Source organism: Hyposmocoma kahamanoa, unplaced genomic scaffold, assembly GCF_003589595.1.
Source record: "Hyposmocoma kahamanoa isolate Upper Pololo Valley unplaced genomic scaffold, ASM358959v1 94, whole genome shotgun sequence".
NCBI lineage: Eukaryota > Metazoa > Arthropoda > Insecta > Lepidoptera > Cosmopterigidae > Hyposmocoma > Hyposmocoma kahamanoa.
The window spans coordinates 5,659,673-5,686,200 of NW_020654878.1; the positions used below are offsets into that span (position 1 = coordinate 5,659,673).

A 26,528-nucleotide genomic window follows, 5' to 3' on the forward strand; every position below is an offset into this window, starting at 1 on the left:
TTGTATTTTTTAACATTAATCAATAATTGTAACTTGCCATTTTATGGATATGTATATGGAAGAGAATTACTAATGAAAAATATACACCTTTGTCCTCAAGGAAACAGCAGAAGGAGTGTCTTTTGGAAAGTCTATGAGAAGCTTGAATCGACTAGACAACGTTGCAAACTTTGCTCCAAGATATTGAGTAGAAACATGGCTAGGCATTTGCGTTTAAAGCATCGTAAAGTTTATGGACGAATGCATAGATAGTTTGAAAAAGAAAAAAAAAGCCTGTTATCGGTGAGCGCCTTTAATACACGAATTGAAGTTTACTTTAATTTTTGCTTCTAATATTGCTTCTAATATGTTCGATTTTTCAGGGAGATCAAAATCAACCTTATGTTGGGCAAAGAACTACTGCAGCAATGTTAGTGGCAGAAAGTACCGGTGCGATATTTGTGATTTAATATTAATTCCATAAGGTGCTTTGGTAATATGAAACGTCACTTTAGTCGCATACATCCTTATATTTATAATCAGGAAATGAATGATGTGACTGGTATCGTGATCGAAACTGTAGATACTCCAGCTTCTGCCACCAAAAAATATTTAGACGACGTGGAACATTGTACATCAAATAAATCTGAAGAATCTGAAGAAGGAGGTGATGAGGACTCAGCCCAAGAAGAAGCATACTCCGATTTAGAACAGGTTGATAGTGGAACTGTGTTGAACAAACCTGATCCCAATTTTGAAGAGAAAATTAAAAATGTTTGTACTAAACCTATTTCGGAAAGAAGTAAGTATCAATACAATGTTTGTTATCATGTATTTGTTTGTAGAAATATGTGTATTGTTTTTGTTTCCTTAGCATTTACTAAAGAAAATGTTTAATATCTCAAAGTGAGTTGTTGAGAGATAATTTATTTGTAAAAAGCCTGTGTACGGCGAGAAACACACGAATTGAAGTTTACATTAATGATTTCTTATAATGTGTTAGATTTTTTAGGGAGACTAAAATAAAACTTATGTTGGGAAAGAAATACTGCAGCAATGTTGGTGGCAGAAAGTACCAGTGCGATATTTGTGATAAAACACTAAGTCTGCCAATCGTACTCTTTGGTAATATGAAACGTCACATTCGTAGCAAACATCCTTGTGTTTATGATAAAACGAATGATGTGGTTGGTATCAGAATCGAAAATGTACATATCCCGGCTTCTGAGACCAGAGAGTATTTAGAAGACGTGGAACAGTTTACAACAAATAAATTCGAAGAACCAACGTGATCACATGCACTATTCAATGGTAATATTACAAATATTTCAGGATGCTGGAGACTTCAGACAAAGAAGATTAAGTTTTAAGTCGATTTCATTATAATGATCCTGTCTACTGCCATTGTACTGCCTCCGAAAATTATGTTAAGGCTTGACTGATTTACTTTTATCCTGTATTTTAAATTAAATTTTTCAACACAAAGAGATGCGTTGTTTTATTAACACTAATCAATAGTCGACATTTTTCATTTTATTGATGTATAAGTTTTATAGAATATTAATAAAAAATGTACTACTTTGTCCGCAAGGTAACAGGAGAAGGAGTGTCCTTTGGAATTTCTATGAAGAGCTTGGATCGACTGGACAACGTTGCAAACTTTGCTCCAAGATATTGAGTAAAAACATGGCTAGGCATTTGCGTTTGAAGCATCCTAAAGTTTATCGACAAATGCAAGGTAGTTTGGAAAAGAGGAAAAAGCCAGCTTACGGTGAGCATCTTTAATACACGGATTGAAGTTTACATTAATGATCTCTTTTAATATGTTACATTGTTTTAGAGAGACCAAAATCATACAGATGTTGGGTAAAGAAATACTGCAGCAAAATTGGTGATAGAAAGTACCAATGCGATATATGTGATAAAATACTAAGTCTACCAAACGGACTCTTTGGTAATATGAAGCGTCACATTCGTAGCAAACATCCTTATGTTTATGATCAGGAAGTTAATGATTTGATTGGTATCAGGATAGAAACTGTAGATACCCCAGCTTCTGACACCAAAGAGTATTTAGAAGACGTGGAAGAGTTTACAACAAATAAATCGGAAGAAGGAGGTGACGAGGACTCAGCACAAGAAGAAGCAGACTCCGAATTAGAACAGGTTGATAGTGGAACCGTGTTGAACGAAGCTGATCCCAATTTCGAAGAGAAAATTAAATATTTTTGTACTAAACCTGTTTCGGGTAAAAGTAAGTATCTGTCAACCTATAGACAAGACCATTCACAGCAACTACATGTTCCAAACACAACACTATCGATAGTGATGTTTTGTTTTACTGTTGAATTTTGAATTTTACAGTACCGTATTATCGTGGACAGACGTGACATTTGACGTGATGTGATACCTATTGGGAATGTGCTAGGCAGGCAGATAATATTGAGTGTTTATTTATGATATTTATCCATAGTTGGGGAATAAACGTAAAGCCCCTGGCAAAGTCGCTATTAATTGCTCAATACATTTTATTTTGCTTTGACCCAGGGGCCTTCCGCCTTAAATAGTAATATTTATAATTATTATATGTCTAAAAAGAAAATGGAATTAACTAAAAAAAGTACAGTCGAGTTGTCGATAATATTGATGTTAGCACGCCATTGAAACACAGTGTGTGTGTGTGGAATGCCGCATCTAATACTCTAGTACATAGATATCGTTGGTATCAATACAATGTTTCCAATCATGTACTTGTATGTAAAAATATGTGTGTTTTTTCTACGTCCTTAGACTTACTAAAGAAATTGTAATAATATAGTATTAATAAAATGTATTAATATGACAATGTCATTTGTTGAGAGTTAATTTATTTGTAAGTGAATATGGTTCCTTTATAAAGTTATCACGATTTTTTTAGAAAGAGCATCGAATCCTATGTGGAATTTCTTTGAAACGATTGAGGAGAATCATTTGTACATGTGCTTGGGTTGCAACAAACAGTTATCAATTTACCCCCATAGTATCGCTAATTTGAAGCGACACATTAAAATGAAGCACAAGAAACAGTACGAATACATGATGAAATATTTGACACCGCGCAAAAGTTGTATTGAAAGTAAGTAATTGCCATTGATATTATCATTATAGAAATTAAAAAGTAAAACTTTGTGATGAAACGCATGGTTTGTTTAGACCAGCCTTGCTACTGGTTGGTTTCCATTGTAGTGGTAATGTCCATTGAACTTACTCTCATAACTAGGGCTCGGATAAATATGCGATATTAATTTAAAAATATGTACTTATAATACGAGCAAAAGATTTTAAAATATGGTACAAATATGTAGATAAAAACAACTGCTTAAACAACAATTTAAATGAAATTGAATAACCTGTGTCTTATAAAAGAAAATTAATAGGAAGAAGTGAGAGAAAAAGAACATTAAAATAAGATAAATAGTACATGAACATCAGTACATATTAATAATAAAATAATACATACATTAAACATATATTATACTTTTATATATTTAATATAGAAGTATATAACGTCATATTATAATTTTGTACAATACACAATTACGTTTTTTTTTAATTTCAAAATTAAAACTCTGATCGGAACAACGCTTTATACTGGTATTGGCTTGCAATGATCTTTCGACGTCGCAGGATGTGACTAGAGCAAACTTAACTTTGCATAACTCCGCAAGTGAGTCTGGCACGTCCAGATTGCCTTCTTAATCGTCCTCGCCGTACACTGTTATATTTTTTAGTATATTTTAATATTTTATCTTTTATCCTTTATTTTATGTTTATTTTTGTCAAACACCGGGCTGATGACCGGGCTGGGAAATCTTCGATATATTTTTCCTACTTGAAACGCTATAGTCGTTTATCCGTCAGCATTTCTAAGTAAAAGAAAACACAAAGCTATTTAATTTTCATATTTGAGAGGCCACAGGTACGTAAAAAATTATGCGCGAAAATATCACGTAAATTGAAAATATTAATTATTGCAAGTTTTGTGTAGATATATAGCCTAAACATATAAATATGAAAAAGTATAATTATTACAGTTTACATTACAAATATTATTATTTATGTACAAAACAAATTGAGGAATGTCAATCATTTAAATCCAAAATATGTAATTACTAATGACATGTTAATCCGGGTCCTACTTATAACATAATTGCGAACTTCGGAAGATTACTTTTTTTTATAATATCAAGTGACGGGACGAACAAGTCGTGCACCTCATGGTAAGCTACATGCCTGTCTATAATAATTGCAGTGCTACTCAAGAGCTTTAAATCACAAATATCTGAGGGGCACTGCCACTGCGCCCGTCACCCTGCGACATAAATTGACAAATTCCATGTGCCTGTAATTTCACCAGCACCCTTACCCTTCAAAACCGGAACACAGTAATGCTGACATTACTGCTTGGCGGCAGAAATATACCTATTTCTAGGTGGCACTACTTCCCTGGACGAACTCTTTCACAAAGAGCTTTACTGCTGCTGTTATTATCCCTGTATTCAGCTTCTTAGCCATAAAAATATGATCTTCTCTATTCTAGAAGCAGACGAAGAAGAAGCACCACTTAGCTTTGACAAATACTACTTCGACCTTGAAAGCGAAGGACATTACAAATGCAAAGAATGTTCAGAAGTAATACAAAGCACCGAAGAAGACCAGTCGTCCTTATTTAACCACATTAAAGATAATCACCCAGACCAGATATTAGCGTATCAGGAGGAAGAAAATGCTGAATACAACATTGTGATTCTCAAAAATGATGATGTTGCAACGATTGGACAGTGAATTTATGGATTTTCGTTAAAGGTTCTTGGATTGATTACGTTCTTACAAAGGATGCCTGTGTAGTTACTCGTATGTGTGCGTTAGTGTATTAAATAAGTCTTTTCATAGGTTTAGGTCTAAGGTTGGCCAGAGCAAAGACAATTTGTTTAACTGGCGATTTTCGGATGTTTGAATTGCACACGTCGTGCCCTGCGTACCCAAACACTGCACGCTTCAGGATTTAAAGACGTTTATTAGTGACATGGCCAGTTCTGGACTTCAGTAATAGAGTATATACTTACATACGAAGGAGAATATTGCATTTGTTTAAATAGGATATCTTGCGTTGGTAAATTTTCTCATACATAATTTTGTGTTGGATTTTTGCCGATCACATATATATTTTATGGTATTGAAACAATCAGATGGTCCACGTGATTAAAAGTGATAATTGCCTTCTCTGTGATATCAAGAGAATACATATTATTCGTAATGAATATTTTCTTGGAATGAATCATAACGACGTCGTTTTCGCTATTCGCTAAAAATCAATACAATTGCGGTGTAATGAAAGTAATTGGCTTAATAATACTAAGGTAATTTTTGGGACTAAGTGTAAGTGTTAATTATTCTCATCACATTTTCGTAGAATAATAGTTATTTGTTATGCAAGGCTGCAAAGTTGTTTAACGCGAGTGCTTGTATTGAAACCTGAGCAAGCGAAGGAAGCTTAGATTGAGAAGAGAGAAAAATAGATTCCTGAGCGTAGCGAGGGAGAGAGACGCAAAACAACTTTGCTGCCGAGCGAAACACACAACTTTTCACCTCTCTTGGTGAAAGAAAATGGTAGATGAAAGAAAAACGGTTGATCTATAAATCACCAGTTTTTCTTTTTCGGAAAAAAAGTTCACCTTCAGATGCGTTCTGAATGAACTGATACTATTACTGTTGTAAATTCCATGTAGTAACATGTTCCCAAAACAGTAAGACCTTTTGATGTAACAGTTTTTTTTCTTCTTGCATTACCGCTCCGCCGTATTGATTAAGTAAGGAACAAACATTCCTGGTACATTGCCTAGTTTTGTACCAAGTATAATTTTTCATGTCCCAGCTGGTAATATAAAATGGTTATGTACAGGTAACGAGGGATTTTGCTACGTTACAAAGAATATACCTGGTAAGTGGTACTTTCTTGTTTAACATACGGTATTAATGCTGCACGTGTACGGTACACGGATTGCCTATGATTTCTTTGCTGGCAATCTGTGTACGACGTCAGCCCGGAGGCACATGGTGGTGCGTAGGCGAGTCAAATGCCAATACAATATTACTGTAGGAGCGGATATTACAGCAAGTAAACGTACAAATATTATTGATATATGTTTATTATTTCTGAATAAAAAACAAGAGAAAATATTCAATTTAAGTCCAACTCTAAAAGGAATGACCAATGTTTAACGTTTTAAATATTTCTCTGTTTGTACCTTAGTTTGGTTTTAGTTTCTAGTCAGTAGGGATTTTGGGAATAATGATTCCCGAATTTCCCGCAGAATCGAATGCCAGGAGAGATTTTGGTAAATGTTATGCTGAAGTCTTTCGTACCAGCTGGTTGGACCAGGAGAAAATAAATCCTTTGTAATTTGTAACACTACAGGGAAAGTAATATTCTGTCAACCGTTTTGTCCATATAATTTGAGTCTAGATCCAACACTGAATTATTTGATGTTTGGTGTCTACACACCAAACATCAAATAATTTGGTTTGGTATCTACAAAGTTTATCGACAGTGCTCGCCTTTTAATTGTATTTTTCTCATGAAATAACTATTAAATTAATGAATTTAGTTACATAAAATTAAATAATTTTAAGCAACTTTTTATTAAGAAATTAGCCTATACAATTTGATGTTAAACGTAGTATAAAAATATAGTAGTATAAATAAGTAGTTAATAAGTTTTATGTATATTAATTCCAATATACGCATTAGACAAAGGAGTACAGTCGCTATCAAAAACACCAAGTTTATTTGGTATTAGACTCGTGTTCGTGGTTTTAATCATAATAAAATCAGATAAGTGACAAATGGTTTCATTGGTTTATTTATTAAGTCACTTTCCGCATACCGTTTTGAATTTTTGCATTTATTTTCACAAAATTGGTAAGTTAATTATTATAACGGACGATGTAATGCCATTGAGGTGACTTATTTATCTTAAGTTAAAAAGAAACTAATGTATACCGCAAATAGGTACATTTTGGTAACGTAATTATTTTACCATTATGAGAAATCGCTTGGATTTCGCATTGTTCCTTGACTATACTGAATAAAGGGCTAGCCCCACGATTCGGTCTATCAAAGAAAGTACAAAGCAAACACAAATCAGATCTACAACAAATTCTTAATTTCAGATTACATTGGCTATCATATGGTAAGACTATCCAGTGGTGGGCACTTGTTGGTACGCAATGGATTCACATATTCCAAAAATAGCCAAGCAAGTAATAGGTACTATTGTTCGAAAAGACAGACAATGAACTGCAAGGCAAGTATTAAGCTGAATCAAGACGGAAGAATATTAGTTTTGAAGGAGGACCATACTCATACTGCATTCTTTGAAATTCCTCTACAAGTGACTTCGCAGTATTAAGACGACGAATGTAACTTTAATTGTGACACAGATGGATTGTCCTTTGTGTACGAATGACAGAGTTGTCACTATGTTACAGAATGCTTGTTTTATTAGAAATAAATCATTTATAATTACAAAATAAGGAATTCAGCTCGTATAATAAAATCTTTAGCGCTTATTAATATTATTATTAACATCTTTCTCTTTTTTCTACCATTACATTATAAGGCTTATGCCATGCATTTATTAAGAATTTTTCCATAAGAAGTAGTGTGTCATGTATAGTTAAGCAATAGACATTAATAATAATAAATGTGTATGCAATGTTTGGTGGTTTTTATTTTGACTGCTTATTCATTAGCTGTCACCATACAGCAACTACAGTAGTGATGTACCCATACGCTTGATTGAATTTGGATATACGTTGCGGTACACACTAAGGTTTATTCGAAATCAATTTGATCACGCACACGCCGCGTGGCCGCGGCGCAGCGACCGCGTGCATCTAACTGTCATGGCAAAATACGCTCTATTTGTTTAGTTCTTACATTTTAACTTAAAGGAGCGTCCCGGGCGCGCGTGCGAGATTGGCTTGTCTTTGCTCTACGCGGCGACCGCGCGTTTGTATTATTCCGAATTTTAATGTTGTTGTCTAGTAAATACAATTCAGATTTGCCATTAATCTGTGTAAAAGCGCGGTAATTGGGCGGTCGCCACGCGGCAGCTTTCTACTTTCGCATCGTGTAACTGGGCGCTCATAGGGTTGGTTATATTTATGACTTCAAATTTCAGCTTATCAATATGCCTGGATTCCAAACTCTCGGGGCAAGAACCTACTAATGCTGAACAGCTATACATATTCACAAATGAAACAGTCTAGCAACTACTATTGTTCTAAGAAAGACGCAGGTTGCAAAGCTAAGGTGAAAATTGATAAAGATGGGAAGATAGACAATTTTTACTCTCGCACTTGCCATAACCACGATCCTCCCAAATATATAGTTACAACTACAGGGAAGTATATAAAATTGTAAATAATAAGTACAATTAAAATTCAAAAAACGTACGATTGAAATAAACATATTGTTTCCATCAGAACCTATAAAGCGCAATGATTGCGGCAGTATTTTTAAGTAATTAAATTAATCTTGTTGTGATTGATTAAATTAAAAAGTGTGACTGATTCCATTAAGATCCACTTGATAAGCGTTCGGTTTTTTTCAATATACCATCTGGGTAAGATAATCTCAAACAGTTTGATTAGTGCGCCCGTAGAACTGTGTGCAGAGCGTTGAACTTTTGCTTTTTTAGCATGTGCTCCTTGAAAGTAAGTTTTTGCACAATTTATTGCGACGCTCTCTTAAATACGAGTAATAGGTACTAGCGTAAATAAATATAAATATTGTCTACATAATAAAACTATTAAAGTTTATATTCGTTTAATTTGTTAGAAATGACTTGTATACCCAAACTTTTTCGATATTGGCTCGAATAATCGTCGTGTTTGGCCTCTTAGTATAGGAAATCTCTAGTTTAAAATTAAGTTTCATAGCAGTAGAGCTCCTTGTGAAAGAGTCCGTTCAGGCGATGTACCACCTTATTCTAGTACTACTACTTTTATTAATGTGAACATTACTGCGTTCGTTTTGTAGTGTAGGTGGTGGTGCTGGTGAAATCACAGGCACATGGGACTTGGCAAGTTATGTCTCTGAGTGATAGGCGCAGCGGCAGTGCCCCTTAGATATTTTTTGATTTAAAAGTTGGAATGGCATTGCAACTGCTTATAGACAGGCGTATCGCTTACCACGAAGCGCACGACTTGATCGTCCCTTTCACTTGATATCATAAAAAAAAACACTAATAAGTCATACAAATAATACTAGACCACGTACGTTGCTCTGATCCCAAAGTAAGTAACTAAAGCACTTGTGTTATGGGAATCGGAAACAACGACAGTACCACAAACATCCAGACCTGAGACAATATAGAAAAGGTAGATTCTACATTGGCCCGGCCGGGGATCCAACCCGGGACATCAGAGACGGCAACACCAAGAAAACCGGTGCTCGTGTGCAAACAAGTGCTCGATCACGGAGGTCCTCAATATATTGATGTGATCTGACACATAATGTGAAGAAATTGTGATCCATGAACAATATGGTTTCAAAGAGGATCTAGTCAAAGAAATAGAAAAGGGTATGTTGAAGTGGTAATGGCCGTGGCCATGGATCGGATGAATGAATGTAGATTAACGATGTAAATAGCTAAAATTAATTTTCTAAAGATAAGATTAAATATGTATGGAGCTAACATGGAAGGCATCATTGGAAAAGAACGGCCACGAAGAACATTATCAGATGAAACTGAGCGTGTTCGTAAAAAGGCTGGAGTATGGCTTATATGAAAAGATTGATAAATGTAAAGGAAGTAAGAGAGGATCAGTCAGGATCGTGCTAAGTGTCGGTCCATAGTCTCTGGCTACCCTAATGAGAATCTAAGGGGGTGAGTAAGAGTACAAGCAAATTATACGACATTGTAATAAATTGCTATATGAAATATATACGTTCGTCTGCCTACATAATTTTTTCACACGTTAATGTGTCTGTCTCACAACACAGCTTCGTCACATCTCTGTAGGCAGGGTTTTGTGTGGGTAATACTTAATAATAGATTCATCATCATATTAATATTTTTTTGCTAGATAGTACGTAATGGTAGATAAAAAGGAACAAAATTGTAAGATTTTATTTTATACAATTTGCTACATATCTCATCCAGCACCAATTTCTGATTCTGAACTAGAATTACAATTTGAACTTGAATGTTTGTAATCTTTTCGGATTTCGGATTACGGATTGCACAGTTGTATCTTCTTCTTGAGGTGTCATCTCCTACCGGAGGTCGGCTATCATTAGGACTATCTGTATTTTAGACACAGCTTCACGGAACAAAGATCTTGTGCTCAGGTTGAACCACGTCCGGAGATTCTTAAGCCACGAAGTACGCCTTCTTCAGGTGGTCGCTTTTCCTGTATCTTCCCTTACATAATTAGACGGAGTAGGTCGTATTTATCATTAAGCATTATACTACCAAAGTACTGTAGTTTGCGTTATTTTAAAATCACTTACCAGTGATTTAAAACTTCTAAATGGTTAGTTTCAAATTCGAATTACTTATTAGTGATTTGAGACTTCTGTTGAACAAAATTCATCACAGACATTACTTCAAATTAGTATTATCAATAGCTTAATCAAATTTTAGGGAAAAATATTGAAGCAGTGTGAGGTGCAAACCCTAAAAATCTTATGTTATTGTTTGGTGACATTTATTCTACATAGAATTTGGCTACAATACAGATATGTAATGTTAAACTTAAAGTACTTTGCCGTGGAAAATTTGTCAAAAAAGCAACGAGTTACTAGAGGCACGATATAAATACGTGTTGTTAGATTACGTATATAGGTTGTGATGATGATTAGATGCGTTATAATCTAATAATTCATGCTCCATTCTCTTAGTAGAGTACGAGTACATCATCTCACAAAGAGAAAGATTCGTAATATAAGGTTATAAATATTCAAGAATAAGAGGAAAAGGGTGGAGGTGCGCCTAGAAAGGAATGGGATACAGAGCTAGATTAAGATTGAACAATGTTGGGAATATATAAATAACTAATTCGAGTATGAAACACAATCATATCCTTAAATAAGTTACAGACATTACCAGGGTATCAATATAAAAGTCCTAGTGTAATGGAAGATGTAAACCGATTTCAAAATTAAAGAAGATTTTGATTGTTTTAAATCTCTTTGTGTTTGCTATGATTGATAGTTATTATTGCTTGTTTTAAAAAAAGAAGTGTACAGATATTATTATAACTGCCTCCGTTACCATGCCGGACTATCACGCAGAGGTCCCAGGCCCGATTCCCGGGCCGCGAGAAATATTTGTATGGCCTACATTTATTTCTCTCGTGAGTTTGAGTGTCATTTGTGGTTGTCTATGTGTGCCCATGGCACCCGCGACACAGGGTTTCCCTAGGGCGGGGCCATGTTGAGTGTGTGCGTTATTATATTGTTATTATTATTTAATGTAATTTCAATAATTTTTAGAAGGTTAGAGTAAATAATGTTGAAGTTAAACGTGGTGTTTGAGCGTAGCAACTCGCACACTGATGCGCAGGCAATAGATACGAAGCTTAAGTTTTTGTATTGTCTATGAATATACACAACTATTCTGCATAGAATGCTGACAAATTGTGATTTTTATCTTTAGATATTTTTTTGTTGGATTGCTTTTAACTTTTACTGTTATACAAATGTTTGCGAAACGATTTATATTAATAAAGCAAACTAACCTTTTTGACAATTTTGATTTCAATCACTCTTTAACTTTCATTGAAACTTTTTATGACGTTTAGATTTTATGAGTTATCTTTAGATACTAGATTATTATTAGTAGATCTGCAACTACGTCTACGAGAAATGTATCTACGTATATTTCTCGTTGACTACTGTCTTTTTTCGCTTGGAGCGAAACAATTCCTTATTAGGAATTTAATATTTGTTGCGAAATAATTACGTGTGCTTAGTGCGGAACAGAGTTAAGATCTTTATCGCGTGTATTATTAAGTTTTCGTTTTATTACTAAGGATACACACGGGGAATATCAAAAAGAGGAAAGAGAATGATTTTTTTAGAAGATGAAGCTTATTTCCAAAGAAGCAAGAATGTTTACTACTGCTCGAGTTTCCCGAAATGCTTATCCAGAGTAACCTTAAACAAGGAAGGAAGGATTTTGGACAAGTTTACTAAACATTATCATCCAATAAAAGAATATGTGAAAGGGGACGATGGTAGATATACCGTTGTGAGGAAATGTAAAAATGCCAAATATAATTGATTATTTGGCATTTTAAAATGATTACGTAAGACCTTTGCAAAAGATTTTTCTTTTCCGGATTTGGTTGATTATTCCGCGTTGAGTTCGCCTTATTTGAGAACATTTTACAACATTTTCGTCATATTGTAATAATTACAATACGTAGGTATATAGATATTCTGTTGGATGGTTCCGGATTGAGATCTCACCCACCAGTACATTTTGTAATATTACTGGTGAAGCCACCTTTCGGAGAGTGATAAGTATTTCATACAAGAAAAATTTTGTTTCTGTTTAATTTATTTTGTTTATGCCGTATTAACCGAGCACTGAATTGTTCTGTCAAAATTCATAATCTAGCTCTAGTCAAATTTGACATAGAATATTTAATAATAAAACATTACACCACAGACCACATAAATTACACATTAGGCACCCGATGATGACGGTGAAAAGAAAATTTTTTGTCAATGCTCATTATTTAGGCTAGCTCTGCCCAGGGCTAGCACGATAAGGCGCGACTTGCGCGAGAGTGACATAAAGCGCGAGATCTCTATGCGAGAATAGCAGTATTTCGCACTTTATGTCGCTCATCGCGCTAGTCGCGCCCTATCGTGCTAATCCTACTGCTCGCGCAATTGAAATTTATATAGGCAAATAAGTGATTGGATTATGTAGAAGATTACTTCTTCATAATCCAATTACCTATTATGTTAACTAACTTGTCTAGCCAATTATTATAAAGTTTACACAGGACCTATTATACGTATGACTAAAGTAATTACGTTTTTGAATCCTATTAATATTTGCTGCTAGATAATAGGTAATTGAAGACGAAAAGAAACAAAATTTTAAGACTACAATAATTTACTACATATCTCATTCGGCATCAATTTCCGATTTTGAACTTTAATTACTACTCGAATGTTTACAATCTCTTCCATTCAAATAAAAAAATCGTTTAGGATGACACAGTTTTATAAATAATTAGGTAATTACAAATAATTTTATGTTACTTTCAAAATGTCTACCGAACAAAATTCAATACAGATATGACTTCATGATATAGATTCAATCAAGATTAGTATTATGAATAGCCTAATCGAATTCCAGGGAAAAATATGAAAATAGTCTGATGTGAAAACCCTAAAAATTATATGCTTTTGTTTGTTGTCGTTTATTCTATATCGAATTTGGCTAGAGTAAAGTTGTTAAGTTTACAAATTGATTATAAGTTTTCGTTATGTTTTAATTACGTAAAAATTACGAGTTTATGTTTTTATTTGATTTTTTTTTTCATTTTACCATCGTTGTTTAATTAATATGTTTTTATCTCGAATAATAAAACAATTGATGTAACTATTTATCTCTTACTTGGTTTTAACCCATGATCAGGCCAAGGAAAATATGTCTCCTACGTAGTATTTCTTTAACTCCGAAATTCAATCTATGTATCTATTTATACTGTTAGCGAATATTATGCATCTATGCAGTACCGAGAGAGGTAATGCAATTACTGTTTTTTTATTCTTGTTTTTTTTTTATGCTTTCCAGCAGCATATCTAGATTATATTAATACCATTTCATAGAGGTTGTTAGGGGTGCAAATCTGGTTCTCTGCGACCTGGTAAAGGGTTAATTTCTCGATGGACCATGTGAGCGCTAGAAGACGAGGCCCGGGTTTGATGCCCGGTAGCGACGTTTTATAAATTGGTTCTGGTCTGGGCGTTCTAGGTATGCTCCGGAGTCGATATCGTTGCTTTGGTAATTTTAGTACAGGCATTTTCCCAGTTTAATAGCAGTAGATCTTCTTGTGAAAGAGTTCATCCTCCTCCTTACTTACCTACATATTTCTGCCTCCAAGCCAAGCAGTAATGTGAGCATTAAATTACTGCGTTCCGGTTTGGAAGGGTAAAGCTGCTGGTGAAATTACAGGCACTTGGGACTTGTCAACTTATGTCTCAGGGTGACGGGCGCAGTGGCAGTGCCCCTAAGATCTTTGCGATTTAAAGCTCTGAGTGGCACTGCAACTGTTATGGATCGGCGTGTCGCTTATTACCAAGTGCACGACTTGTTCGTCCCGTCACTTGGTATTAGAAAAAACAAGTCAAAATCGGGAGCAGGCAATTGGTGTGGTTGACTAGCACATAGGTAATTTATTGACCATAGGTCAATGACATCATAATCTTATTTGTTACACCTACGTGTTTGACGACCTCCGTGGTCCAGTGGCTTACACACCGGTTTTCATGGTGTCGCTTTCTCTGAGTTCCCGGGTTCGATTCCCATCCGGGTATATGTAGAAAAACCAACTTTGCTTTAGTCTGGGTGTTTGTGGTACCGTCGTTGTTTCCGATTTTCGTAACAAAAGTGCTTTAGTTACTTACTTTGTGATCGGAGCAACGTATGTCATGCGGTGTTGTTAGGTTTTTGCTGGTCACATATTGTTAATTTAATATATAAATTTTATCAGTAACAATATTTTTAAGATTATTGTTTCGTATTTGTTTTATTTTCAGATCTACAATACAAAATCGTGCGATCCCAGCGCGGGAAACAATTGATTCTTCTAAATGGTTACACGTACAATCAAAGAAGTCATTTCACTTGGTACTGTTCTACTACACCGGGTTGTAAAGCCAACATTAAGCTCGCACCAGATGGATTTATTCTCAAATTGAACAATCGTCATTTCCACGGACGTCCGCTTTTGAACACGCGCGGATGGAACATTGAATAAATATAATTAAAATAATAATAAATAATCATTTGTTCCAGACATAACAAATCCAAAGAATGACAAAAATTTAGCATTACAAATTAAATAACATTAACACAGTAACAAAAAAGGAAGTAAATCAATTTTTTACAACGCGAACCCAGTGAAGGTCAAAATCGTGCAAAATAGGTGCACTGAAAGAGGGTGGGAAAATTAACTGCATGATATTCAACACAAGCTATTTTGCACGATTTAACTTTCACTGGGTTCGCGGAGTAGCAAATTTACTTCCATTTTTATTAACATGGATTTTTCCGCAAAGTAACGTCTGAATCTATCATATACTCATTTATCATATACTGAATCTATAACTAACAGATTATAACATCCAATAAATGTTATTATCTCCTTAATAACTGAGATCTAATGTCGCACCATAGACGAGTCGTAACTGCGAGCTATAGCAGCTATAATGCCATACGTACTTTCGAAGTCTCTGTCTAAGAGAAGAAACTCTCTTCCTAAGCACAGCAGCAAACTCGTATACACTACAGCATGTAGGCTATTTAAACATTATAATATTCGAATAGTTTTAAAGGAGACGGGTCAAATTTGACCAAGTCCCGTTGCAAAAGAAACCTATTTCAGAATTTTGCTTATATTACGTAAGTCCTGTGTATTTTTTGTTTTCGTTATCAGTGGCTAACATGTCAATATTGCTTTTTGTTTTTGCTGAGGCTTAGGCGCATAGAGTTACGTAATATGTATGTTCATGCATAAACAGTTACGAGAAAAGTGTAAAGTAAAGCAGTTAGCGAGGACAGGAGCTGAACTTCTGCTTACTTTTGATTTTTATGTTTTTCATTTGCGTTGAAAATTCAAAATCCAAAAAAAAATTTAAGTTATTTGTGACGTTTTAACTGAGTTTATAATTTTAATGATTTCAGATATAAAATTTATAACGTTATACAACGGTCCTAAACTCTTAATGGTGGATGGTCATACATTTGCACAAAAAACTCCGAAACATTGGTACTGTTCGAAGAAGCTCTCTATGAAATGTGCAGCCAAAGTGTATTTGGAAAAGGAAGGGGAAAACGTGAGGGTAATTCATTGTGACAACACACATAATCATTTACCACCTAGATGTCGTAGGATGAATGGGGGGTTTTATATAAGAGAGTAATGTAGGATACTGTAAATACTTTTTAAAATTGTTAATCTTTTAATGATGTCTATGACTTTGTGTCTAGGATTATTTTTTGAAATGATTTTATTTGCATACGATATGATTAAGTGAAAATTTATAAAGTAATTAATTACAGATAAATGCAATATTGTCATCGCAAGAAAAAAATTATTTTACATTGTTGAAATATCCATTCTTAGTTTGTAATACAATTTTTGATGCACTTCAAACATTTTTTCCGAAAGCTATTTCTCTTGATTAATTATTGAAAAACTTTAAAATTATTTATTATTTTAAAGTTAGTTTGAGGTGGTTTCAGGATTTTATTTATCAGACTTCCTTGTATTTCTAGAATTTATTACATTGCTCTCCTGATTGGATCTGTGTATATGTTACAAATTTTCTTAACTTTCTTAAGTTTACATAATACTCCCTGTTTAGAAAATACAGCCCTGCAGCGGGCTTACACTCGTTTACGATCGTTAACTTTTTTTATTATTCTAGACAAACTTTCAATTGTCACATTGTTACCCCAAATTAGAATCCCATGGCGAATAATTAACGCTATGTAACAATGCTGAGTACACAAAGCTTGGGATGTTGTTTTTGACAATTTGCCTACATGTTCAAATTTATTGCACATACACAAATTTATAATTTTTTATTACATACATTACAGACATGACTATTATTATTGTTATTTGTTTAAACAAGTTTGACATATTGCCTTGTAACGTTATTCAAGTTCTTTTTCCATATAAATTGTTATATTAATATTACAGATTCTAAATAATTTCATTTTATGCAATTTTTATAATCGTTTACATATTTTTATTAACTGTCACTACAACAAGTAAGTCATCTGCATGTAATACACACTTATGTATTGCTACTTTATATAAGTCAATAATATATAAAATGATTAATAAGGGGCCCAAGACAAGCCCTGTAGAACACCAAATTTATTATATTTGTGATCAGAGTTATAAATTGATTTACTTTTATTATCACCTATTGCGTTCACTTTAGCACACTGCATTCTATTGTTCAAATAAGTTTCTAATCATAATAGAGAGGTGAATCTCGACTATCATAACGCTCCAGCATAATTTTAATTTTAAATTATTTATATAGGTTAGACGCAATTAAACAGGGTGTTGACTACGTTATATTTCAAGACTTATTTTATTAACTCACAATGAATTGAGCTTGTCGTCTTATGTTTAAATACCAAAGTTCAGTTCGGGTTAAGATAAGATTCTTGCAATATCGATTTCGTTATTGTAAGTATACAGTTTCATTTTACAGTTGTCTGATGCTATATAATTAAGGTACGTTAATGCTTCCTTCAACCTTCAAAACTACTAATAGTAACTACTATACCATTTGTACCCAGAACTTAGCATTTAGTACGGACGTACGCCATTTCAGTTTTAAATATAACTATTTGTGTTGATGAAAATAAAAAACGCATTAATTCATTTGCCTTTCTTTACTTATCTGCTTTTATTAGTTTTGTATAAGACTAAATTACACGTTTAAGTGCAATTATTATTTTATTTATTCTCAAGAATTTATTGTCTCTCTAGGATTCATACTCATTCGAGCTTTTGCATCTACCCTCTCGTCAACACAGCAAATAGTTTCAAATAGAGAAAGAGAATAGGTCTTGGCTTTTGATTTTTGTGTTTTTCTTAACAAAATACAATTTTTACTCAATTGCACAAACTTGTTAATGACACTTTAACCAAGATGTTTAATGGTTTCAGATGTACAATTAATAACTTTATGCCACGGTCCCAAACTCTTAATGATAAACGGTCACACATTTCCACAAAAAAGTCCGAAATATTGGTACTGCTCGAAGAAGTTCTCTATGAAATGCAGGTCTAAAGTTTACTAAGAAAAGGAGGGGAAAAAGTGAGGTGACTTGAGACACCTGAGGACACTTGAGGGATTTTATATGAGCTATAAAAAGTTTAAACTTCTTAAACCTTGAGTTATGGTGTCTATGAATATGTAAATCTGAGATTAAAGTTTTTTGCTAGGCATTTGTATTTCGCACAATGGTTTTTATTGTTTTTCACGGAGTCATTATATTTCATTATTTGCTAGGTATGTTTGTAGGTTTGTATCACCCGCCACGATCTTGCGCTAATTCCACCCCCCTATGGCCCGCTAATTTGACAATGTCGCCGTCTACCTGTCCAGCAGCAGGACGTCTTTCGTTCTGTTAACCACTTCTTAACCACTCTTCGGTTGTCATTTACCTGTCGCCTTACACATAAATTTAATGAGTTCATTATCATTTATAAATAATGTTTGCCAATTATGTAATGATGGTGGCATAGTGGGAGAACGGATTGTTTTCAATTGCGTGGTCAACTTTTCGTATTCCTGTACCGACATGTGCCCATGACTTTAATTTCCAAATTACGTACGTTTGTAAATGTTTAGTAGCAATCTGGTTATCGGTGAAGGAAAACACGTGATGCAACCTGCGCGTCGTAGAAGGTTCACAACTCTTTGAAAAAAAAGAGTAGAGAGGATCTATAACCCCAATTGTAGGATCTATACTGGGTTGACGAACATTACCCATTATTTAATTTGTCTATGTTTTAATTTTGACTATGTAACGCATACATAAAAATCAATTGTTTGTGCAAGCTTTGATGCTATTGAGTAGTATATTAAGTATACTGCGTTTTAAAACTTCGAATTGCGTTCGCCGTCGTATATTCTACATGTATATATCAACGGTTAAGTTCATTAACACCCTTGAAGTATCGACTTCGTAGATACTATGTATCTACATATTTTTTTAATACAATCTCACCCGTTACTTTCCTAAGGCTATTATTAAAGTACAATGCGCTTCCTTCAGCGTTCAAATTACGACTAAATTCGCGCGAATGTAGATGTAGTGTTTGTACTCTGAACTATAGTATAATAAGTATGGTAACTCCATACAAATGTAGCAGCGCGGTTTGTATGTTTGCGCGCCCGCCGCGTGCGTGTACGGACACACACATTCACAAATCTCGCGATGGATTCGCGTTGTGTAGCGCTGGTCATCACACGCGTTGTTCATTATTATGCGTTTTTTTTCTCTTATATAAAAAGCTTTATCTCTATGCAACAAGAGCGGAAAAGTCGTTCTGCGTTTCCCGTCGGCATGGTCCAAGCGGAAGCGAACCATGCAACGTATTTTTCGCTCATATTGCATGGACAGCGAACTTTTTCTGACTGGCTCAAGCCGACTCTGAGTTTATAAGCGTGGTGACTCCCTAAGGCGACTATTTGACTGACGATGTTTTGCGTTTGCCTATAAAAAGTCTATTTACATTCATTCTAGCCGTGAATAACCATACCACACGCCCAATGGTTATTAATTTGATTTTAATACTTTATTTACTTTTAAAATTTAATTAATTTAATATTACTTACCGACTAAATACATAACATAAGTAGCATACAAAAACAAACTATTTAAGAGTACTTACTATGCCTGCATTTAATGCATGTGTTAAGAATGGTGCAAGAAAAGAGAAGCTTATTAAAGACCATAGAGAACCGAAGGTGATAGATGTTTAAGCACCTAATACGTCACGACAGTTTTCTTAGGAACAGTATAGACGGGAAGATCGAAGGAAAGAGAGACAGAGGACGACCGAGACGAAGAGAGAGAGTGTCTTATAAGGATATCAATTTAGGGAACAGAGATGGTTGGCGATTACTCCACCGACAAGAGCTCTTCAGTTAGTAGATAGAGATGTATGCATTTAAATTAACATTATTTACAACATTAAACATAAAGGTATTATTTTGGAGGCACAAGTCTTATCTACATAACTATAACTAGGTAAGGAAGAAAGCGCGAATTGAGAACTTCTCTGATCTGGCTGCTGAGTTACCCAGACATAGAATTTTATTATAGAAATAGAGTTTCTGCGTACCGTACATATACTTATTATAATTTTTACCGTATATTCTTATGATTTTAATGATTTCAGACATCAAATTTATAGTCTTGCGCAACGGTACCAAACTTTTAATGGTGGATGGGCATACGTTCGCACAAAGGACTCCGAAACATTGGTACTGTTCGAAGAAGATCTCTAGGAAATGCATGGCTAAAGTCTACTTTGAAATGAAAGGCGACAATATGATAATTACTTGCTGTGATAATAAGCACAATCATGCACCGACTAAGTACCGCAAGACCAAAGGGGGAATTTATGTTAGAGTTTAGTACAATGAGTTAGTACAACTATTAAAGGTTTAAACTTTGCTAATCTTCGACTTACGGCATTGATAGGTTTGGTACTCGAGATGTTGATATTTTTTAAATTCAAATTAATATTTTTCTTCTGAACATGTTCGTGATTAAGCGCAGCGTACTGGCTCAGCGAGCGACCTCGCGCAGCACGCGCGGCCTCGCCCGACCACAGCCTTTTGATGTTCGGACTGCTTATGGGTCTGCACAACCTCAAATGGTTTTGGTTGTTTCCGTATAACAGTGACAGCGTTGAACCAATCACATTGGATAAAATATAAAATTGAGGATATTACTTACACTGATTACTTTACGGTGTAAAAACACGATTCCTAAAAATTTTCATGATAGAAAAGCAAACACAAACCTACCTCGAAATTTTACAAGAATACCGATATACAATAGGTACTTTACATATACCAATGATTTTTTTATGTCAACTGAACTTAATAGAACACGTATACTAAACGACATACATTTTTCAAATGGCTTTAATTTCGTTTGTAAAAAAACAAATTCCGAAATAAAACCAGTGTCCCTGCCACTCGACCCAAGCAAAATGAATCGTATTACTACGGTGTAAAATTGTGTTCGAGCTGAGTACTGAGATAACTTGTGGCGTATCGAGCTAATTTTTTTTTATGTGATAGATAATAACATTCCTAACAACTTTTATTCTTGTACAATTTCTTAAAAAGTTGATAGTTTCGGAGAAAAAAAAAAAAAATTTTTTTTATGGACAAATATTACTTTTATTTTTATCTCAAAATATACGAAAATATAATGTGTGTGGGTTACTTACAGTATAGTTCTAATCATTTTCTATGTAGAAAAAATAATCCGTCTGTGTAAAAGTGTGGCAAAATTGCCAATTTTTTTATGTACTTTTTTAACAAAATACATGAGCTTTGGCTAAAGAAAAATTAATTTTAGTGTAATTTAGAGAGTGTTATAACAATGACATGAAAGTTAAGTAGAAACTTTATTTTTATTTATTTCATTTATATAGTATTGTGTCAAAAAATAAATAACAAATCTAAAATTTTGCCACCTTTTTACTCGTAAAGCCGCAAGTATCTAGATGGATTATTTTTTTCTTGATAGAGAATGCTTGGACCTATACTGTAAATGAACCACACACATTACATTTTCCTACATTTCGAGATAAAAAATAAAATGCTTATTTCTCCAAACAAAAAAAACAAAACGTTTTTTTCTGAAACAAGAAATTAACTTTTCAAGAAATTACATAAGAATATAAGTTATCAGGAATGTTACTATTTATCATATGAAAAAAAAACAGCTCTGTATTCCTGCATTTGGGCTCACTGTGCGTTGGTTTTGTCGCGCTTCTGTCGAGACAGCCTCGCGAGACTGCTCGCTCAGTCAGTAAGCGGTTATTCGCATAAGAGCTATATAATTATGGATTTTGACCAATTATTCTGTTTTTCTATATTCTTAAACTCCGACGCCATTGTCTATGTATTTGTACTTTGGCTGTGGCATCGGAGTTTCCAAACGGACGAGCTAATCTCAGAGCGTTAATGTAACTTAACGTCGTATATTCTACATGTATATATTTACTGCTTGGCGGCAGAAATAAGTAAAATGGCAGTACTTCCCTGGGTGAACTCTTTCACAAGTAGCTCTACTGCTACTAAAACAGTAGAACTAGTGTTTGGGCTCATTGAATTGGCCTCGACGAGCACAAGTTTTTTTTGGGATTTTAATTATATATTGTTTATAAATAAAAATATTCATCAAACAAACAATGATGCTTAAGTTAGACTGACTATATGATGTTGTAAAATATTTGACTCTTAGTGTGTTAAGTTCATCGTCGTGGTAGGTAAAATTAGTTAAGGGCATAATATTATTTGGCCCTCTCTGAAAGATATAATTGATCTATTGTAAATGTGTATTTTTTTAAATAAACGATATTTTTTTATGTTTGATATATGTATTAACTGATCTTTCTATATTAGTTGATCTAGGAATAAATTAAATTATAAATGAACTGCATTCAAAGTAACACTGTCATTATGTTTAAGCATACTAGATTCATATTTAATAGTCAAAAAGTAAGGTTTGATCCTCTTTTTTCGTATAGGTCAAATCTTCGTTGCACCCTCCTTTCAGTAGTTTAGGTTAGGAAGCGAGTGTGGCACGGCAGCGGCAGGCGAGTGCCAGAAGCGAAGTTGCTTGCGTATCCGAACATGGTTGCAGGTTTTTTAATGCTCATTTGTCTTAGTTTTGAAGCTCAACATGAAACTACCAAAGTTAATTTATACAAATCAAACATTAGGTCAGTACAAATTAAAACATGCATTGATTTAATTTATTTTATATCTCAGAGAAAAAGGATCCAGCAATAAAAAGGCTGACCGTTTAGATTTTTTTCCTACTGCTTTTGAGAATTTTAAATGACCAATTAAATACATGCCTTAGTTAAGACTCTGGTAATATCAATTTGATACTACTTACCTATCATTGCAGCTAAAATGTTTTCTTTGACTTTTCTCAGACTATGGGTAAAGCTCTCAGTGCATCCAGTTTCCAAACTACGAGCAAATTCATCGTGAGCTTAGTATAATTGGTCACCTCAATTTAACATAACCTTCCCTGTAGATACGTTGGGCGCATCCTGGACAATAATCGGCAGGTAGCTTATGCCCATTGGCAAATCCTTTCATCACGATGGCAAGCATTATAATATATGCCAACGGAACTATAAGAAGAGATAGAAGAATGTGCCATTGTGTCTACACTTGTCTTGTCTTTATTTACGTGTTTGCAGCAATTGCTACGTAGACCAATGACGTGTGTTTTATCAAACAATGTTAATAATTGCGTTAGTACAGTTGATATAAAAAGTTCAGAAGCCACAGTTACCAAAAAGCCTTAAGGTACTTTTAAATGAATAATAATTTATCTTTTTCGCAGAATTTGCTTTCATCCAGCCATTCAAGTCGAAGAACGAGCTCCTCCTCCTTGGTGGCTACACGTTCTCTCAACAACATAGCAAAAAACATTGGTATTGTTCTAGAAAGAAAATGGGGTGCAAAGCCAAAGTCAGACTGTCGGATGATATGGAAATAGTATATAGCAACAACAATCATATACATTCACCTCCTCGATTACAGTTTCAAGATTAGAATTAAAGGGCACTCGACCCCGGGAACTCAATTTCTTCAATTCAATTTAACCCTGGTCCTAGTACTTTTTTAGTGTGTTTTAGCCCCTTGTATTAAGTAACTAGTTAAAGGTTTTACTATTTATAAACCGACAAACAGTACAACTTCGCCAAAACTTTGAGGTATTTATTTCTTTGCGACCACACTAATACTGATGTCACCGCTAGTACCACTATTTCTTAGACAAAGATATTTTATCAGTTTGTAATGGTACTTTTAATTTATGGCTTAATAAAAGGGACGACCAAGTGTTATTACATTGAAGCTCTTCATCCATAGCTTTTAACTGACTAAATACTAATTCTTAGCAGTTCATCGTCCCATTTTAACTTATAAATGGCGTTTTACTTGCAAATTGCATTCGCCAGGGATAGTGCAATAACGCGTAACTAGCATTGGGTTATAAGTCTCCATTTCGGTAAATTAGTGGCCAAATCAAGTACCCGTAACTGTCGTGCAAACCAAATTACCACCATTTATAAGAAAAAAAAAATAAAAATAAAAATCGGGCGATAATGGGTCATTATTATATATCAAAATTAATTACATTGAAATTGAATTAATGATTTAATACCAACAGTTAAGAACTAAAATAATATAATCAAAATTAAAAAGACAATAAAAGGTTATAAAAATAAAATAAAATTAAATTAAATTAAATCCGAAATTCTAATTAAAATTACACGTACTACACAGTTTATTAATGTCTAAATAAATTGCCTCCATAACCGGCACCATAGTGGGCATGTTCATATCACATGTATCACAACAATGCAATGAAATAAAAGTCTATAATCTCAGTACAGAGTACTAAAAAAACCGACCTCAAAAGTACGTGGAATTACGTCTATTTGCTAAGTTTTATTGAAATATCCCCTAGTTCGCCGCTATACAGGACTTGACACTGGAGATAATAAAAATAGGTTCTCACTACGACACTATTCAAAGTATATTGAGAGAAAAACGCCTTGAATTGGAGAAATAGCAAAATCAACCATTAAAGTTATTGCTCCTAAATTAAAGTTAGGCGCTATTTATAAAAATGAATCTTCATGCGTGAACAGCCACCCTTCGAGGTGGATGATTTTCTTCAAAATGAAATGGGACCACTATGGAAGTACCCCCTTTCCAACACAAAAGAATCATGAAAATTGGTTCACAAATACCGGAGTTATCGCGTAACATACATACAAAAAAAAGAACATACAGTCGAATTGAGAACCTCGTCCTTTTTGAAGTCGGTTAAATAGGTGCAATCTAACCTGCCAGCAATCATAGCCAGGACGATATTAGGGCTGACCCGCACTCTGCGCACCGGTGATGCATACCTTTTGTGCATCGTTGTGTAGAAGCAATCAGTGAATGCCGCCGCGCACGTACTCTAGGCGCTGCAGGAGCGGGGCAGTCCCAATTACGCCCTAAACGCATTATTTATGGGAGCCTATTGTTATTATTCCGTAGACAACATAAATTAATATTTACTGTGTAATCGTAGCCATTGAAATAACAAAAAAATGACGTTGAATCATTCTCTTGTAAAATTTGGTTTTGTCAAGATACGCGCCTTTTACCAATGTTCCATACGCGGATTTGCACTATCCCCGACGAGGTTTTGTATAATAAAAATTCAAAAACTGGATCCCACACCGATCGAAGGAATTTTTTCTAAGTGTTCGATGTTTATATTAGTATAATTATAACAAACTAGTGGAGTAATTGCCCAAAAATAATTGAATATCATGGTGGTCAAACATCGTGACATTCTATAAACTTAAAAATTATAATAAAAATAATTTATAATCATATTGTAAACTTTAATAACAATTGTATTTTTTTTATTAATAGGCATAATTAATATTTTCTTGGGAAATAAAGAATTCAATAGATAGATACTATTTATTTTAATACAAATATTTCACAACCAGCTTTTGAAACAGTCTAGGAAATACAAACTAACGCCTGTCTTGACATTATTGAAAAGTTACGACTTTTCTAAGTACCAATCTTCGTAGCGGTCTAAAATATGATCTATTCTTTCAGAGCCCAAATTCGTAAAAACACCATACGGCAGACTGCTCATGATTGATAAATGCACCTTCTCCCAAAAGAACAATACTCGTTACTGGTACTGTTGTCAGAAAGTTCAGGGCTGCAAAGCGGGAGTCAAGTTGGACTATGACGGTGTGACTGTGGTAGCTGTAGATTTGGAACATAATCATATCCCACCAAAGTATAAAATTAATAAGCGTGGGGAATACGTTATTGTAACGAAAAGGAATAACAAGGTATAAGAACGTATTGCCACTTGTAACGAGGTGCGTTCTGCGCTGCTCTCTTACTTCGCTATCAAATTTTTTGGCGTTAGCCGATCAGGTTATAACAGCGGCGGTGCCGCCCTCTGGTAGGCATACGATCAAAATGGAATACTTAAAACTCTATTTTCCCCAGTGATCACAAATTCGGGTGTAATTATAAATGATGTTGGAATGCCACAGCACGTTTACTTTGGCTGTTTGGAGGTGTCTGTGAACGGGCTCGGCGCTCCCTAAGGCCCTGTACACGTGTGCGCCGCCACCCTGCACCATAGGTAAAGCCTACGAAATAATAAGATTCTGATTGAAAATCTGCGAATGCCCAGTTACTATGAGTATTAGTTGAAGAAATATTATTTGCACCGATGAATGTTATCTCTTGGAACAGCTTATCCTTTCTATTAAAATAGGTAATAAAACCATTAACACTTCTTTTATATAAAGCGTTCACGGACTTAACGATATCAGTCCATCGTACCAGTTATGGGTGCCCTAAATGCTTTTTATGAATTCTAGTTTTCAATTATTTCTTTACTCAACAGGTC

General features: G+C 34.4%; 2 protein-coding genes across 2 annotated transcripts; both read left to right on the plus strand.

Moving 5' to 3' along the window:
• Nucleotides 1-198: 198 nt before the first annotated feature.
• LOC113238027 lies at nucleotides 199-1,564 on the plus strand. Its single transcript, XM_026474752.1, has 3 exons — nucleotides 199-282; nucleotides 363-781; nucleotides 1,312-1,564. Exons 2-3 carry the CDS (start codon nucleotides 478-480, stop codon nucleotides 1,347-1,349), a joined length of 342 nt encoding a protein of 113 aa, XP_026330537.1. The 5' UTR covers nucleotides 199-282; nucleotides 363-477; the 3' UTR covers nucleotides 1,350-1,564.
• An 8-nt stretch (nucleotides 1,565-1,572) lies between these two features.
• On the plus strand, nucleotides 1,573-5,520 carry LOC113238024. The gene is made up of 4 exons (XM_026474749.1): nucleotides 1,573-1,750; nucleotides 1,820-2,233; nucleotides 2,897-3,094; nucleotides 4,559-5,520. The coding sequence occupies exons 1-4, from the start codon at nucleotides 1,666-1,668 to the stop codon at nucleotides 4,801-4,803; spliced, it is 942 nt and encodes a 313-aa protein (XP_026330534.1). The 5' UTR covers nucleotides 1,573-1,665; the 3' UTR covers nucleotides 4,804-5,520.
• The last annotated feature ends 21,008 nt before the right edge of the window (nucleotides 5,521-26,528 follow it).

Coding starts and splice junctions, on each gene's coding strand:
- LOC113238024 (XM_026474749.1), top strand. CDS start 1,666: ATGGCTAGGCATTTGCGTTTGAAGCATCCTAAAGTTTATCGACAAATG. Junction 2,234..2,896: donor TAAACCTGTTTCGGGTAAAA/GTAAGTATCTGT, acceptor CGATTTTTTTAG/AAAGAGCATCGAATCCTATG. Junction 3,095..4,558: donor GCGCAAAAGTTGTATTGAAA/GTAAGTAATTGC, acceptor TCTCTATTCTAG/AAGCAGACGAAGAAGAAGCA.
- LOC113238027 (XM_026474752.1), top strand. CDS start 478: ATGAAACGTCACTTTAGTCGCATACATCCTTATATTTATAATCAGGAA. Junction 782..1,311: donor TAAACCTATTTCGGAAAGAA/GTAAGTATCAAT, acceptor CAAATATTTCAG/GATGCTGGAGACTTCAGACA.